Source organism: Cervus canadensis, chromosome 5 (assembly GCF_019320065.1).
Source record: "Cervus canadensis isolate Bull #8, Minnesota chromosome 5, ASM1932006v1, whole genome shotgun sequence".
Lineage (NCBI taxonomy): Eukaryota > Metazoa > Chordata > Mammalia > Artiodactyla > Cervidae > Cervus > Cervus canadensis.
The window spans coordinates 98009963-98025565 of NC_057390.1; the positions used below are offsets into that span (position 1 = coordinate 98009963).

Below are 15603 nucleotides of genomic sequence, written 5' to 3' on the forward strand. Positions count from 1 at the left end.
GCTGCGGTTGCAACTTGTGGGCTCTAGAGCATGGACTCAGCAGCTGGGGCACATGAACTTAGCTGCTCCATAGCATGTGGGATCTTCCTGGGTCAGGGCTCAGACCCGTGTCCCCTGCATTGGCAGGAGGACTCTTAGTCACTGTACCACCAGGGAAGTCCCTATCATTTCTACCTTTTTACTAAATCCCTATTCTTACATTGTCCTCTTGATTTCCTTTAGTTTCTTGTCCATGGTTTCTTTCAGCTGAGCATATTTAAGACAGTTCACTTGATGTCTTTGATTATTTTAATATCTGAGCTGCCTCAGGTAGTTTCTGTCAAATTCCTTTTTTCCTGTGAACAAGCCCTGTTTTCGGTTTCTTGATATGGTCTGTGATCTGTTGAGAACTGGATGTGGAGTATTATAATATGTCAGCTCTGGAAAGCAGATTCTCCCCCTCCTCGGGATTTGCATTTGTTGCCTGGGGGCTGCTGTTTTCCATTTCTGTGGTCACTTTCCCAAACTTTTTGCAAGACCTGTATTCCCTGATGTGTGTGTAGTCACAGCATCCTCTGCCCCCTCGTCTCAGGGGGTCGGGGGTGTGACCTGGCGCAGAGGTCCGTAACAGCTGAAGTCCAGCAGCATCACCTTTCTTCGAGCGCTCTCCTGGGTGTCGTGTCTGATAACATTGCTGAGCCCCAGAAGTGTTGATTCTGATAGCTTCCTCCCCCAGCCTAATTGCTGTTTCCGTGAGAGACTGTCCCTTATGCTGTCACTTTCTCTTGTGCTTAGCTGCGTCTGACTCTTTGCAACCCTGTGGACGGTGGCCCTCCGGGGTCCTCTGTCCGTAGGATTCTTTCAGGGAAGAATACTGCAGTGGGTTGTCACTGGCTACGCCTGGGGATCTCCCCAACCCAGGGATTGAACCTGCATCTGCTGTGGTTCCTGCACTGCAGGCAGATTCTTTACCTTCCGAGCCGTCAAAATGTTATTTTTAAAAACACTGGAATTTCATAGGTTGTTGTTATGCCATGTGAAAGCACTTCCAAATTCAAATACCAGGGGTTCTGAGGAGCTGTCTCAGCGTGTGGCCCAGTTTAATGACACTGAAGTGAATATACAGTCTGTGAAAGGTGAACGTCTCTGTTTCCTAAAGTGAGCCTGAGGAGGCTGGCTGGCCCTTCTTGCTTTTCCTGCTCAAAATAAACCAGTAACCCTGCCAGATTTCCTATCTGAACACAGAACGTGAGGCCTGTGTCTCATTTAAATGAGCACGGGCCCTGAAAAGAACAAATTCACCACAACTCTCAGGCTATAGTAGAAACAGGATTTTAATATAAGATTCAAGTCTAGCATTTGCTATTTACAACAAATAAATATTGCCCCTCCCCAACTGGTAAACATTTTGTTTTCACCTTTTATACAAATATTCAGTCCCCCTCCCCTCCCCCCAATCCCTCCTTTTCCCACTAACCCCTGTCTCGTGTGGTCTCGTTAAGCCCAGGATGCAGCGGCGAACAGTACTTGCAGGGTCAGGAGATGCGACATCAGTGGGACTCGCCAGAGACCATCCTCACTCACCAGTTAGAGAGTCTGGTCCGTGAAGCGGGTCTCTCTCTCTCTCTCTCTCCTCTCCCGGGGGAGGGCTGGAGTGGGCAGTGGGTGAGACTCCCTCACCTTCGGTTGGCCCTGATGATGGAATCTTTGGTGCAGCCTGAGACAAGGCCAGAGTGGTGGGAGGAGAGAACTGCAGTGGTGAGACCCGGTGGAGAAGTGGGTGCCCTGGGGTGCCCACGGGCACAGGTGGCAGTGGTCCACACCTGGGAGGGCGTGCGGGAGGTGTGCGGGGGGCCCGGGCCCAGCGGCAAGCAGGGCTCCGCGCCCACTGGCCGCGCTCCTTGGCAAAGGTTCAGCTAGTCCTCTGGTTCCAGACAGCAGAAGGCACCTAAGGCAGCGAGTGGTCCACGGGAGGCCAGGTCAGCCCATCGGCAGGCAGGCGTCAATCCCGGCACCAGGGGAGGTTTGGGGTGAAACGAGTCTGGAGGTGGCCTGGGCTGGGCGGGTCGGGCAGACGTGTCCGCCTGGCCTGGCTCACCGGAGTCTTTAAGTGCTTAGTTGCCTGGCTAGCCAGACCCTGGAAAGGGTGGCTCTGTGGCTGGCAGCTAAGGGAAGATGCCCTTGGCAATCTTGAGTCCCTTCTGCTTCATGCGGGGGAGGGTCGAGCTGGCTCCATGCCTGACCTTTGTCCCCTTGGTGAAGGTCCGTTTCTTTAGGACAAAGTCATAGTTGGCGGTAGAGTTCATGGCGTAGAACACGTTGGCGTTGTCAGGGATCTTCAGCTCTGGTCGGGGAGGGGCAGAGGGTCAGCTGGGCTTACGGGAACCCCACAGCACACCGCACCCCTGGAGCCCCGCCGAGGGCAGGCTTGATCCAGAGACATGAGGCGGCCCCATGCTACTCCAGGGCCACCAAGGGCCCCTCTTAATGACACTGCCTGAGATGTTTTACTGAGGCACTGATGGAAACCAACGACTCCTGTTTAAAGATGGGCTCTGACTCCAGAAAGCCCCACCTCAGTCTGCAGCTGGCAAAGGGTCGCCCCCTTCTGTCCCCTGCTGCCTCCATGAACAGGATTCTCCAGGTGGAGTAAGTTTTCCAGAGCCCAGACCACCTCCCCTGAATCCCACCCAACTTAGGACAAAGGCTCCGGGGTTCTGTGAAGGGCAGGCTTTGCCCCTGGCCCAGCACAGGGTTTCAGGGAGGCCTCCATGCCCCCCGGGCCCCAGGGCCCCAGCAGGCAGCTGCTCTTGGCTCTGCTCCCCACCCCCTCCTCTGCCTTGAGCCAGCTATTCCCCATAGCTGGGCTGGAAGGTGTGCTCTGGTCCTCAACCTGGCTAGGCCCCAGTCTTCCTTTTCTGTAAGAGGGGCGAGCCCCGCCCACCCTGTTCACCTCACCTAAAACGGGGCAAGAAGGTGAGAGAGGATTTAGCAAATAACTTCCAGGGACTGAGGCTCAGATGGTAAAGAATCTGCCTGCAGTGCAGGAGACCCAGATTCAATCCCTCAGTCGGGAAGATCCCCTGGAGAAGGGAAAGGCTACCCACTCCAGCATTCTTGCCTGGAGAATTCCAGGGACAGAGAAGCCTGGCGGGCTACAGTCCACGGGGTCGCAGAGAGTCAGACACGACTGAGCAGCTAATAACACTTTCTAGGGACGGTGGGGGTCATTGCTAACTGGGTGATGGCTGTGCGTGGGCGATCAGCTCATGGGAAAGAGGCTAAGAGTGACGATAATATTTGCAGTTCTGGCGCGTTGATGGCACTCGTGCATACATAAGCATGTAATCCATATAAACATGGGTCAGCTCACTGCCTATTCCATCTCCATGTCGGGACGGGAAAACAGGCACAAAGGCTTCAGTTAGTCGCCTGAGGGCTCCAAGCCGACGCTGCCTGGCTCCAGGTCTGCTTGTTTGCAATCCTTTCCCCGTCCCCCTTTCTACCCAGAGTCTCTGAGCTCAGCATCTGCTATAGGCTCAAATTTGTGTTCTCTCTAAATTCCCCGGAATCCCAACTTCCAAGGTGATGGGATCGGAAGGTGGGGGCTGTGGGAGGCCATGAGGTCATGAGGGTGGAGCCCCATGAAGGAGGACGTTTGCTCTTATAAAAGGGACCCCCAGAGAGCTCCCTACCCCCTTTCACTGTGACGGGACACCAGGAACCCAGGAGAGGGCCTTCACCAGAACCTGACCATGCTGGCACGCTGACCCGGGACTCAGAAGCCACCAGCGGCGGTATACTGTTACGGCAGCCAGAACAGGCTTAGACAGGGTCACGCGTGCGTGGACTTTCACAGAGTCGAGGCTCTGGCCCCGGCCGGCACGGTTCTCCCCGAGGGACACATTTTCCATCTCAGCCAGAAAGTGCCTCTTCGAACAGCCTGTGGGCTCAGCCATCTGGCTGCCTGGCCCCAGGAGAAAAGCCTTTTTCTCTCTCCCTTCCTCAACAATGCCCGCGCTGATCGGGGTTTCCCACTGAGGTTCACGGCCAGGAAGGGGCAGGAGACAGGGCCCAGCGGCCAGCAGGGGCCATAAGGAGACCTTAGGCAGGTCAGTGTCTGGACAAAATCCACTTCTCCCCTGCCCCAGCGCCCACCCAGCCAGCCCTGACTCACTCCGATCATCTGAAATAACCTGCACCAGCTCATAGTCCTCGGGTTCGTCCTCATCCAGGTTGTGTTTGTCCATGGCCTTGCGGATTACAGCCGGAGCCTTGTCTTGGCTGGTCACCTGGATGGGGCAGGGGATGGGCCGTCAGGGCAGGGGTCTGGGGTGGGTCCTCAGAGCTGTCTCAGCGCAGTATGCACGGCTCACAGCCTTTGGCCGGGTGCTGGGTCCATGCGGGTCACACCAGCTTTTCCTGCTCCTCTGGGGAGGCCTCCATGCAATGACAAGGGGTCCTTCCCAATCACTCTTGCCCCCCATTTCCTGAAAGCCTGCCCCCACCTGCGACACCACCCAGGGAAACAGCCTGCCCCTGGGGGGCTGCTCCCCTCAACCCCGCCCACCCAGGTCAACGGTATCCACGTGGTCTGGGTACAGACAGCATCTAGTCCCGCCCTTGAGGGGAGAGAGGAGGAGCCGGCTGGATGCCCGGTGGCCGCCTCCGTGCCAGGCCTGCGCGGCCTGGAGGCTGTCGCGGTGGACAGTGTGGACCCCTGCTGCCTTGACCCCGAGGGCCAGATCACAGGCAGGCCTTGGACACAGGGTGACAAAGGTGATGGTGTTATAAAGGGACTCCTGACCCAGTGGGGGTGGATAGGAAGGGTCGTGGGGGTGGGGTGGGGTGTGCAAATGGCTCATCAGCAGCCTGAGTTCTGGAGAATGAGAAGAGTCCCCCAGTGATCGCCCCCCAGCACACACAGTGTTTGCGGGCAACTCCCGCTGGCTAGATGTCAGAACTTCTAATTATATCCCGTGTCTGAGACTGCCAGCCACCAGCCTGGTGCAGCGCCAGCAGCCTCCTAATCGGCCTCCCTGCCCATACCCCAGGGAGAAGCCGAAAGTCACTGCTGGTCCTCCTCTGCTCCAGCTTACAGGGGCTCCCACCTCCCTCCCCCCAGGTCCAGGCCCCTGACACTCCCCTGACCCCGACTTGTCCCCTGACGCTGGCTCCCTCACCCAGGGCCTCCTGCTGCTCCCCCCAAGCCCCAGGCACACGCCTCTCCCCAACTCAGACCCTTTACCAGGGAGGCCCTGCCCCGCTGCTGCTGAAACCCCTGGTCCACCGCCCCCAGCACTGGTCACCATTGGTGATCAACACTGGTCTCTTCAGTCCTGCATCTGGTTGGCCCTCCGTCCTCCCCACCCCACAGGGAGGCCAGCTCCAGGGGGGCAGGGGTGACCACCGTGGTCAATACGGGTCTGCTGCCCAGCAGGACGAGGGGGCCCTCCGGCTCACCAGGATGCTCTTGTACATGTTGCCGTTGTCCACGTCCAGGCTCACCCGGATGATGCAGGAGTCGCCCACCTGCTGGTTGTAGAGGGGCAGTGAGGAGCCGTAGCTGCAGACCCCGGACACGGAACGCTTGTGGGTACGCGTGCTGGCCACGGGCGTGGTGGAGGCTGAGGAGGAGGACGTGCTGCTGGAGGCCGAGCTGATGCCGGAGGTCTCCGGGGACGACTGGGAGGCCGACTCCCAGAACTGTGGGCAACGGCACGGTCAGCAGGTGCCCCGGGCCAGCGTCCAGTGCGGGAGGGGCTTCTAGCATGGAGCGGGGGACCTTGGCCCTAGGAACCGAGGGCTGGGAAGGGCTGTTGGAGAAGCGGGGGGGATGGTCACCTTCTTCTCCTGGCCGTCGGGGGACTCTGGGACGAAGCTCATGTTGATCTCCTCCACGTCGGAGCTGGAGGAGCCAGCCGAGTGGACGCTGAGTGCGTCAGCAATGTCCCCGCTGCTGAGGTAGGGGCCGCACCTGAGTTGATCACAGGACTTGGAGTGGCAGCTGCCGCTGGTACTGAGCTCCGCGCTGGGGGCCTGGCGGCTGCACAGAAGGGCTGGCTTACTGTCCTGTCCCCTGCCCTCTGTGCTGGGTGCTCAGGCAATCACCCCATGGGCTCCAGCCTCCAACAGATCATTTAGCATCAACCCATTTCATAGAGGCAAAAACTGAGGCCGAGAGGAGTGAGGCAGATGGCCCCGTCCCAGAGCTGTAAGTGGAGGAGCTGTGATCTCACTGCCAGCTGTCTGGATCTCCCCTCAAAGCTTCCCTCACCCCAAGAGAGCCCGGGCACTCACTCGCTCCAGCGCTTGACGATGGCCGTGTTCTTCTTGACCTTGAGGGTGTTGCTGGCCGACTCGGAGGGGGGCTCCAGCTCGCATGACAATGTGTAGCTACAGGACAGAGCAGGGCCGTGAGGCTACCAGAAGCCACACTCGGGGCTCTGACCCTGAGCCTGTCCGGCAGAGGGAGTCCAGGGGCCCGGCTGTCACCAGCGGGCCGGAGGCAGAGTGGCAGAGCCAGAGGTTGGCCAGAACCCCAGTCCACAGGCTCTCGGGAGCAGCCCGGCCACGCCCCGCGAGCCCCTGCCGGACTCACCTCTCCGCCTCGCTGAGCCGCTCCAGGGCCCGGAACCAGGCCCCGAAGTGCTCTTCGGGTGTGATGCTGTAATTGTTGCAGGCCGACTGGAGCAGCTTGATCTGGGCAATCACTTCGAATTCCTGGGGGCCAGAGGGAAGGATGGGATGCTGACGGCTGGGGCATGTGGGGGGGCCGGGCCTGGGACAGCCTCTGGGTCCCCTCTTCCCACCTTGTCCTCAAAGCTGGGTTCAAACAGCCCCCCAGAAGCTGTTCTTGACTCGACTTCCTGTCCCACCCTCCTGTGGGAGAAGCTCCCCCACCGTTTCCGTATCCAACTCTCCTCCAAAATGTAGGAAGGGGGACGGTGGTGCCAGGTGTTCTAATCAGGTGGGACTCTGACCTCCCTTGCCCCCCAACACCTGTCCCCTTCCCGTGAGGTTGCGGCCGCTCACCTTCCTCCTCTTCTCGAAGTTGATCAGTCTCCCCTGCAAAGTAGACGGCGTCCATTAGAAAGGGTCCCCTTGCTCACAACCACCCCCTCACCCCGACTCAGGCTGCACTACCCAGAAAAAACGCCAGGGGGCAGCGTAGCACAGAGCCGGACCTGGGTGGGATCAGGGCGGCGGCCCGAGGCTCTGGGTCTGGGGACTGCTGGGGAGACTGAGGCCCTGGGCAGGAGGGCCCAGCCTCTCTCCACACACAGCCACCGCCTGAGGGACGGGCTGTAGCCTGCTCCCCTTGAGGCCCGAGCCCCACCCACCAGCAGATAGGCGGGTGTCTCCCGGACACAGGGGGGGCCGGGGGCTCTCGTGAGACGAGGCACGCCCTCTGCTGAGTGCAAGGCCCCGGGGGTCCCAGCCCAGCCCAGCCCAGCCCCTGGGCTCACTCACATACAGATAGTCCTTCATGGCAGTGTCCAGCATCACTAGGTCCGTGAGGAACGTGCCCAAGTAGGGAACGGTGCCCTGGATGACACCCTGGGACACGGGGTGGGGTGGGGGGGTGGGTGATGAGTAAGGCCCCAGGCCCCTCTCCCCAGCCCCGCCCAGGCCCCCCCTGGAGCACCCTGGGCACCTTTATCATCTTCCCGAAACCCCCTCCCAGGGTCCGCGGACCCCAAACTCCCTCTAGTCGCCCTCAATGCTGGCATGTGGCAAATCCCCCTGGATCACACGGTCCCTGGCCCCTGCCCCCCATCCCCACCACCAAACCCCACTGAGCCAGCTCTTCCGGGACTCTGCTCTGGCGGGCACAGTCCCCCGGGATACCAGCTGGTCAGGACACCACCAGGACCCGGAGGGAGTCTAGCTAATGGGCACGTCCAGCAAAGCAGCCCCAGGAGCGTGTCTCAAGGGGCTTCCCCCGCCGCCCCCAGCCTCAAGCATGCTCACCGCCTCTTTCGGGCGCCTCTGGGCTCGCTTGGGGTTCATCTCCAGGGTGGCAAATTTGGAGGTCCCCTCCTGCAGGGCCGAGGACAGCGTCGGTGAGCCCTCCTGCCCCGTCCCCCTCCTTACGTCACCAGCAGACCCACCTCGGCCTTGGTCACTGGCACAAACGCTCCAGCCACCCCAGCACACCCGGCTTCTAGAACTGCACCCCTGACCCGGCCCTCATGGGGTGGGAACCTGGGCCTGCAGCCTGGCCTCCCTGAGCCTGTCTCCTCATCTGGAAAGAGGACCACACCCGCCCCATGGGGTCTCCCAGAACTGGGTCACACCTCCATCACCTGTGCTGCCCGCCCCCATCTCCCTCATCTCAGATGCACTCAGGAGAGCAGGCATCTGGCCACCCCCCGTCCCCCACCGCTGCCCTCCAGGGAGCAGGTCCTGGGCTCAGAGCTCAGGCAGGCCTTGGCGAGAGGGACAGGGACTCTGGGGGCTGGCTGGGGCAGGGTGTCCACCGTGCCGAAGGCGCCAGAGCTGCCTGGAGCCCATCTGGATGTCTCCTGCACAGAACTGCGCCCTCGCCCACTCCGGAGGGGTCTCCTGCGTGCCACCTCTGACAGGGGGAGCTGGGGCTGCCACTCTGCTTCCCCTTTTCTGCGGAAGCTTCTGTGGAGGGACCCCGGTGAACACGGGGACCCCCTGCACTTGCCCCCAGCCATCTGGGGTTAATTGTCACGGCCGAGAGGGGCCCCGTGGTGAGAATCCGAGAAGTGTCCACGGGATGCATCGGCAGGGTCTGCCCTGGGACAGTGTGAGGAGCCCCCAGCCTCCAGGCCCACCTCCCGGGCCGGCTCACTGGGACTCTGGGCTGGAAGCCCCTGCAGGACAGTCCCTGGGCGGGCAGGGGGCACGGCCCTCGGGGGCAGTGCAGAGGAGCAGCAGCACCTGGCTTCCTGGGGACAGGCTGGGCTGGGGCAGGAGGAGACCGCAGCCTGGATCCCGTCCACCCCTGGGGGCCTGGGGGGGAACCAGCGAGGACCCAGGGGACTCTGACCTCGCCCCCACCCCCCCAGAGCTCTGCAGCAGCCCTGGCCCACGCCCTCCTTGGACCAGGGCCTCCTGTCCCCAGAGTGTCCCCCCACAATGGCCCATGGGCCAAACAGACCCCAGGAGCAGTTTTCACAGGAACTTCCAATGGGAACGTCAGCCCCCCACCCCATCCCACACCCCCTCCTCTACCTTGATGAGCAGCTCTCTGCTTAGGGAGTAGTTGTTCTCGTCTGAGAAAATCTCCGACAGCTTCTGAAAGACGCGGAGGCTGTCCCTGGGGGAGGAAGGAGAAAGTGGGGAATGGCATGGGGTGGGGTTAGCATGGGGGCAAAATCATATAAGGACCCAGAGACTCCCTCTGCCTGCACGGCAGTGGTTTTCAAACAGAGTTCCGCTGCACACTAAGGGCTCCACGTGCCTGGGGAGGCCCTCTTGTGGGTCACCCGGGCCCCCCATACCTATTAGACTAAGGGGCCCTGTGTTGATATTAAGTGGACAGAGTTGTGTGGCTGTGAAGTAAACACAAAGAAACCTCCAGGGAGGCTCAATCCAGTACCCGCCAGAGAAGGAAACCGAATCCCGAGGCAGAACCGCAGGCCTAAGGCCAGTGGGCCCTGGGGGACCCCACCCCCCAGGAGGCCGCACATTCTGGCAAGCTCCAGGCTCACTGGGGGAGGACCCCTGAACCTGCGGGAGGGCCGCTGGAGCTCCAGCTTGGAGCCCCTCCGGGGAGAGGCCTGCCCACCTGGAGACCTCCTCCCACGTCTTCTTCAGCCGGTGGATGGAGTTGCTCTGCAGGGCAGAGAGGATGGCGTGGAGGGAGGAGAAGTTCTTGAGGACCCGGCACTCCTGGGGGGCAAGGGGACAGGCCGTGAGGGGGCCCAGCCCTCCTGCTCCGGCTTTGGCCCCTCTCAGTGGGGAGCCCCCTCCCAGAAGAGACGGACGCCCCGGGAGGTGCCCCTGGGACTCCGTGAGGAACGCCCCCCACCCCAGGGGGAAGGTCTGAACTCAATCCCGGGGTGGAAGTGGGTGGGTCGCCGGGCCCTGGAGGGCGTGCGTACCCTGGCCACCTCGATCCAGTGCTCCACCACCCTGGCCCGGTGGCGCGCCGACACGCTCCGGTCCCCGAGGCAGGTGGTGATGACACAGTTGGCCACGCTGTTGAACTGGGTGACGGTGGCACGGACGGTGGGGGCCAGGTGCTCCTTGCCCTTCTTGTCCCGCTGGGACCAGATGGAGCCCAGGCAGTGGTAGGGGACCACCTTCTTGAACAGCTCCTGGGGGGGGCGGGGGAGGGTCACCCGGCTCTGCCGCACCCTGACTCAGCACCCCAGATCCCCCCCCAGCCTCCCGGGGTGCCATGGGGTCCCTGGTCAGAGCTGGAGCTCAGAAAGCTGGGGAAGTGGTGCGGTGGGGAGCTGCTTGGCGGGTGGAATCTCAAGGTTTTGTTCCCTGTTCACTGGGGGTGCCCAGCAGGTCAATGACCCAGGATGAAACTGGCAGGAGAGAGCTTGCTGGGCCTTGTCCCTAGCCCATCCTGACTCAGGGCCAGAAAAGGCTCACGCCTGCCCAGCCCAGTGGCATCTTAGCCCTGGGTCACAGCTCAGGCCTGTCCCCTCTGCCGACGCACCTTCACCTGTGTGCTACAACCACAGCCCTTGTCTGCTGCCTGCCCTGGCCTCTAACACACATCAGATCCCTAATAAATGCAGAAGCCTGGGAGGCCTCCTCAGCAGACCCGGGGCGGGGGACGGGGGGTGTCCCGGGAGCTGGCAGCACCTCAGTGAGCCCTCCTCGCCCCTCCCAAGGGGGCCAGACCCCACCCAACTTCTGACTGTTCCACCCAGTGACATCCACCGTCAATGCGTGTGGAGGACAGGGCCCCAGGGCCACAGCCTGGAGGCCACCAAGGCCGTGGGGCTGGGACCCTTGCCCAGGCGACACGTGTGTGATGGTGGCACTGGGCCTTGGGTGGGACACCTGCTCCGGGCTTCCCTCGTAGCTCAGTCGGTAAAGAATCTGCCTGCAGTGCAGGAGACCCAGGTTTAATTCCTGGGTGGGGAAGATCCCCTGGAGAAGGAAATGGCAACCCACTCCAGTATTCTTGCCTGGAAAAATCCTGTGGACGGAGGAGCCTGGTGGGCTACAGTCCATGGGGTCGCAAGAGTTGGACACGACTGAGAGACTAAACCACCACCACCTGCTCTGGACGGGGCCCGGAGGGTCTGGGCGGCAGAGGCCAGAGGGAAGGGGTGCCCGCGCCCACCCCTGTCAAGACGGGCTGCCTACCGCGTCCATCAGCGTGAACTGCTCCGCCACCAGGTCAGGAGGGAACGCCAGGAGGTGGGGCTTCCCCTCCCCCAGCCCGTTCTCTGCGGCCACGGGCAAAGGCCAGGGGGGCTCTGGGGCTGCAGCTGGCTCGAGCTCTAGAGCTTGCGAGAGAGCCGGCTCGAGCTCTGGAGGCGGCGTCGGAGCTGGCGTCGGGGCTGGCTCCGGGGCCCGTGCCGGGGCTGGCTCGAGGTCTGGGCCTAGGGCGGGCTCTGGCTCAGCAGCTGGTTTCAGAGCTGGAACTGGAGCTGGGGACAGAGCTGCAAGAGGAGAAGAGGTCAGTGTCACATCTGCCCTTCCAAGACAGAAAGCACGCCCCTGCCTTCCAGGGAAGCCTCGGCCCTAAGGCCCAAAACAGGATGTCGTCCCCGACGGCGGTCCCCACACGGGCGGTCTGAGGCTAATCTGTTCCCGGCCCAGCAGCTGCTGTGGGGGCACGCCCCCCCCCCCCGAGTCCAGCACCCACCCCGCCTTCCTCACCCTCTGGCTCTGCCTCGCCGAGGTCCGCATGCTCCAGCTGGGCCAAGAGGAGGTGGGCCCGGCGCTCCAGGTCGGAGCCGGGCATGTTGAGCTGCACGTAGGCCACCAGCTGCCTGAGGCAGGGAAAGTCGGGGGGCTGACAGAAGTCCTCCGAGTACTGGTCCAGCCAGGTGCCCAGGATGGAGGAGATGGCACTGGTGGGGCAGGCGGGCAGCAGAGTCAGGGGCCTGGCCTTTCCTTCCTCTCGGCCCTCCCCTGGCACCCCTGGGGGCTGGGCTTCTGGGCCCACCCCACCCATCTGGAGGCCAAGGCCTGGTCGGCAGTGGGGGCGGGCAGTCTCGGCAGGAGGGAGGCCTCTGTCCACAGTGACCACCTCTCCCTTCCTGGGGGAGCCTGACTCACTCCTGTCTGCCCCCCACCTCCACTCTGGGCCCCTCACCCTGGAAAGGGAACTGCAGGAGGGCAGGGAGGGCCACACCTGCTCTGTTCATTGGTTTGGCCTGGCCGCACACAGTAGGTGCCGCACACACATAGGAGGGAGGAGGGGACAAGCAGAGCCCCCCGCCCGGCCATCACGAGCCTCCTGCACCTGAACTTGCTCTCAGGGGCCGGCCCTGCCTTCCCTCTGCTTCCTGGGGACCCGGGACCCCAGCCACAGCCTTCCAACCCCTTTCCTCCTGCAGGAGCAGCGCCCAGACCTTGGCCCTCCAGCGGGAATCACAAAATAGGGGGGAGCCAGGGTTCTGCCCAGGCCTCCCCGGCCTCAGCCCCCGCTGGTCCCCGCCCTGTAGACAGGAGACCCTCCCCCCAGACCCGAGGTGCACTCACTTTCTGAGTTGGTCCTGGGGTCCGCCGTCCTCACTGGAGTAGGGAAGGATGCACCCGTATCTAGAGGAGGCCGTGAGGGCGTCACATCTACCGTACCTGCTATGACGTCCAGCGTTACTGGCTGACCCCCCGACTCGCATGGAAGCCTGGGAGGGCAGGATTCCTGTCTGCCCCCTTCCCTGAATTAAGCCAAAAGCCCAGAAAAGTGCCTGCACACAGTAGGTGCTTCATACGGATTTGCTGAATGAATGAACCCCAACCAGCACCTTATAGACACCTGAGGGGCCCTGGGGCCCTCTGCCAGCCCCCAGCGATCCCTGCTCTGGCCAATCCCAAGAGGGGACCCCAAGACAGGATCCTGAACTTCCTTTACAAATGGGAAGACGGCTCTACCCCAGGGTTGGAGGCAGAGAGCTTCTTCATGGGTGGAAAGAGTGAAAGTGAGTCACTCAGTCGTGGCTGACTCTCTGCAACCCCATGGACTGTAGCTCACCAGGCTCCTCTATCCACGGGGTTCTCCAGGCAAGAATACTGGAGTGGGTAGCCATTGCCTTCTCCAGGGGACCTTCCTGACCCAGGGAGTGAACTGGGTCTCCCACATTGCAGGCAGATTCTCTACTGAGCCACCAGGGAAGCCCCTTCACGGTGGAGGAACACCGTAATTAAAACCCCGCCAACCCTCAGCAGCCCGTTCCACAGGGCCGGGCGTGAGGCTGCTAATCTGACGGTCCTGCCAGCGCTGTGAGGCCAGGCCTCCTGCAGCCGGCTTTCACAGGAGCAGACTGAGGCTCAGAGAGGCAAAGCGACGTCCCCAAGACACACAGCCGGCGGGGGGGCAGGGAGGAGCGGGGCGCTCACCTCTTGAACAGCAGGTCCAGGACCTGCTGGGTGGTGGTGAACGCTCGGTAGGTGCACAAGAAGATGGTGACGTAGGAGAGGTCGCTGCCCTGGAAGGCGGGCACCAGGTGCTCCACCAGCTTCTCCAGCGTGCCCGCCTTCACGGTCCGCACCTTGCAGGTCTCGTACAGGTTCAGGGCCGACTCGTTTTCACACTGGGGCGAGACAAAGGAGGATGGACGGTCAGCTGCAGCCCGAGGGGTGGGCAGGGGCGTGGCTGGACTCAGAGGAAGTCCCAGGTGCTTGGTGACCTCTGGCCGGAGAAGGGAGCGTGAGTGCCCCGAACGGAACTAGGGTCTCAGCTTGGACTGGAGGTGGGGATGATGAAAAACAACTCCTTGAGGTCATTTTGTTAGCTGAGTAGTGGTCATAGCTCGTCAGTATGAAGAGTATCATCCCCATGAGCTCTGGCAAAACAGACCCATTTTAGAGGTGAGAAAACAGAGGCTTGTCCCCTGGGTACTGGGAGCAGTATGTCTGGACGCAGAGGCTGTTGGTGCAGCACTGGGGAAACTGCCGCAGAAAGGAACTCTGCCCAGGTCCCGGGCGGCAAAAGCCTGGGTCACGGTGGAAACCGGTCTCCCTTCTGAAAGGCTGTGCCTCCTCCAGGCCCCTGCTCCGACCTGGAGGGGTTGTGGGGCTGGGCTCCATCACAGAGGTTGTGGAGAACATATACAGTAACCTGAGCCCTTCGGGGTTGTTTTTTTTTTTAAAAAGCCCTAGTAAGTAAAATGATGTAAGCTTGGAGAGGTGTGGGAGGGCGGTCAGGCTGTTGGGCACCCACGACAGCGCCAGGCAGGGCCTTCCCCGGCGGCCCAGTGGTTAAGACTCCACGCTTCCAATGCACGAGGCGCAGAACCAACCCACCCAACTGGGGACCGAAGATCCCGCATGCCTGCCGCGTAGTGTGGCCAAACAGTAAAACAATTAAATAAAGGTGGACACCTCCCGATTATCCACAATAGAAAAAGAGAAAAAGAAAAAAAGCAACAACACCTGGGGCAAAATGCATAAATAATCCCTGTAGGGTAACAACCTTGGAGAAGAACAGGCCCCCTTAAGACAGCAGATTTCCACATACATGCCTCTATATACTCACTCTTTTCTTAGCAGCTCACTAATCTGACTGCTGCCCCTTCTCGCCTCATTAAAGGCGATCCGTTCCTGTAAATTGCCGGTCTCAATCTTTTTGCGAACCTTGCCTCCTCTAACTCCCTTACCCTACTATCCCGGCCTAACATGAAGGGAAAGAGTGTGAAAGTGTCTTTTTGATGTTTCACACAAATAAGAGAGCAGTGAACTGTGGGCTGGGCTGTGGGGGGCAGGGTGGGGGCCCAGATCCCTGTGGGAGCAGGACTAGGGGCCTTCTGGCAGGCAAGCCAGGCAGGGAGCCCCGCGGAGCGGCCCCTGGGCCCCGGGCCCTCCCGCACTCACCCCGAGCCAGCGCTGGCCCTTGTTGGCGCCGTGGTGCACTTGGACCTTCCGCAGGGAAATGGAGTAGATGACCCCGTTGACCAGCTCCTCGCCGATCTCCTGTGTGGAGCTCTGCAAAGACAGTGCCCGGCCGCCGGGCAGGGGTGTCAGGGCCTGCCCGGCTGTGGGGCGGCAGGCATGGGGGACACCCCCGTGTCACCTTCTGTCCCCGGACGAGGCAAAGGGGGGTGGCCACAGGGACCTCCAGTCCAGAATGGAACGGAATCACAGCTGGAGGGGTGGGGACTGCCCCCAGCCCCTGCGTCCTCACCCCGCCAGCCACGGCGGCTGTGGGCAAGACGCACCCACCAAGGTTCCAACCGCAGCCTGCCCCGGCCGTGGCCGCCCCCCACCCCGAGACGAGAACAGTTACTGGTCATTTCACAGGTGAGTACACGGCAGCGGAGGGAGCTGGGAGGGACCACCCGTCCACGGGCACAGCCCTGTGGGCAAATAAACGGCAGACCTGGGAGCCAAGGCCCTGACTCGGCCAACTGCCCCTCGGGGGCTCTGGTCCCTCCCCGGGGCCCCCCTCCACAGCCGACCCCTGCCCTGGAGTCAGCGCCCCAGCTCTGCGGCAAGTGCGGGCGTCCTTGACGG

General features: G+C 61.9%; 1 protein-coding gene across 7 annotated transcripts in view; it reads right to left on the reverse strand.

Annotated features, from left to right (window-relative positions):
- Positions 1–1295: 1295 nt before the first annotated feature.
- Positions 1296–15603, reverse strand: part of RALGDS (ral guanine nucleotide dissociation stimulator) — a 32510-nt gene continuing 18202 nt past the window's right edge. For 2 of the 7 annotated variants that reach the window (XM_043469971.1, XM_043469966.1), the window contains exons 2-18: positions 14965–15075; positions 13492–13685; positions 12634–12732; positions 11806–11999; positions 11287–11585; positions 10059–10274; positions 9743–9846; positions 9187–9271; positions 7954–8022; positions 7453–7539; positions 7015–7047; positions 6581–6702; positions 6280–6375; positions 5824–6025; positions 5443–5685; positions 4157–4271; positions 1296–2323 (exon numbers count right to left, since the gene is read on the reverse strand). In XM_043469971.1, coding sequence (XP_043325906.1) covers positions 2145–2323; positions 4157–4271; positions 5443–5685; positions 5824–6025; positions 6280–6375; positions 6581–6702; positions 7015–7047; positions 7453–7539; positions 7954–8022; positions 9187–9271; positions 9743–9846; positions 10059–10274; positions 11287–11585; positions 11806–11999; positions 12634–12732; positions 13492–13685; positions 14965–15075 — 2448 coding nt within the window. In that variant the 3' untranslated portion in view covers positions 1296–2144. The remainder of the gene's footprint in view (positions 2324–4156; positions 4272–5442; positions 5686–5823; positions 6026–6279; positions 6376–6580; positions 6703–7014; positions 7048–7452; positions 7540–7953; positions 8023–9186; positions 9272–9742; positions 9847–10058; positions 10275–11286; positions 11586–11805; positions 12000–12633; positions 12733–13491; positions 13686–14964; positions 15076–15603) is intronic. The other 5 variants (XM_043469970.1, XM_043469973.1, XM_043469972.1 and 2 more) reach the window with 5 other exon arrangements.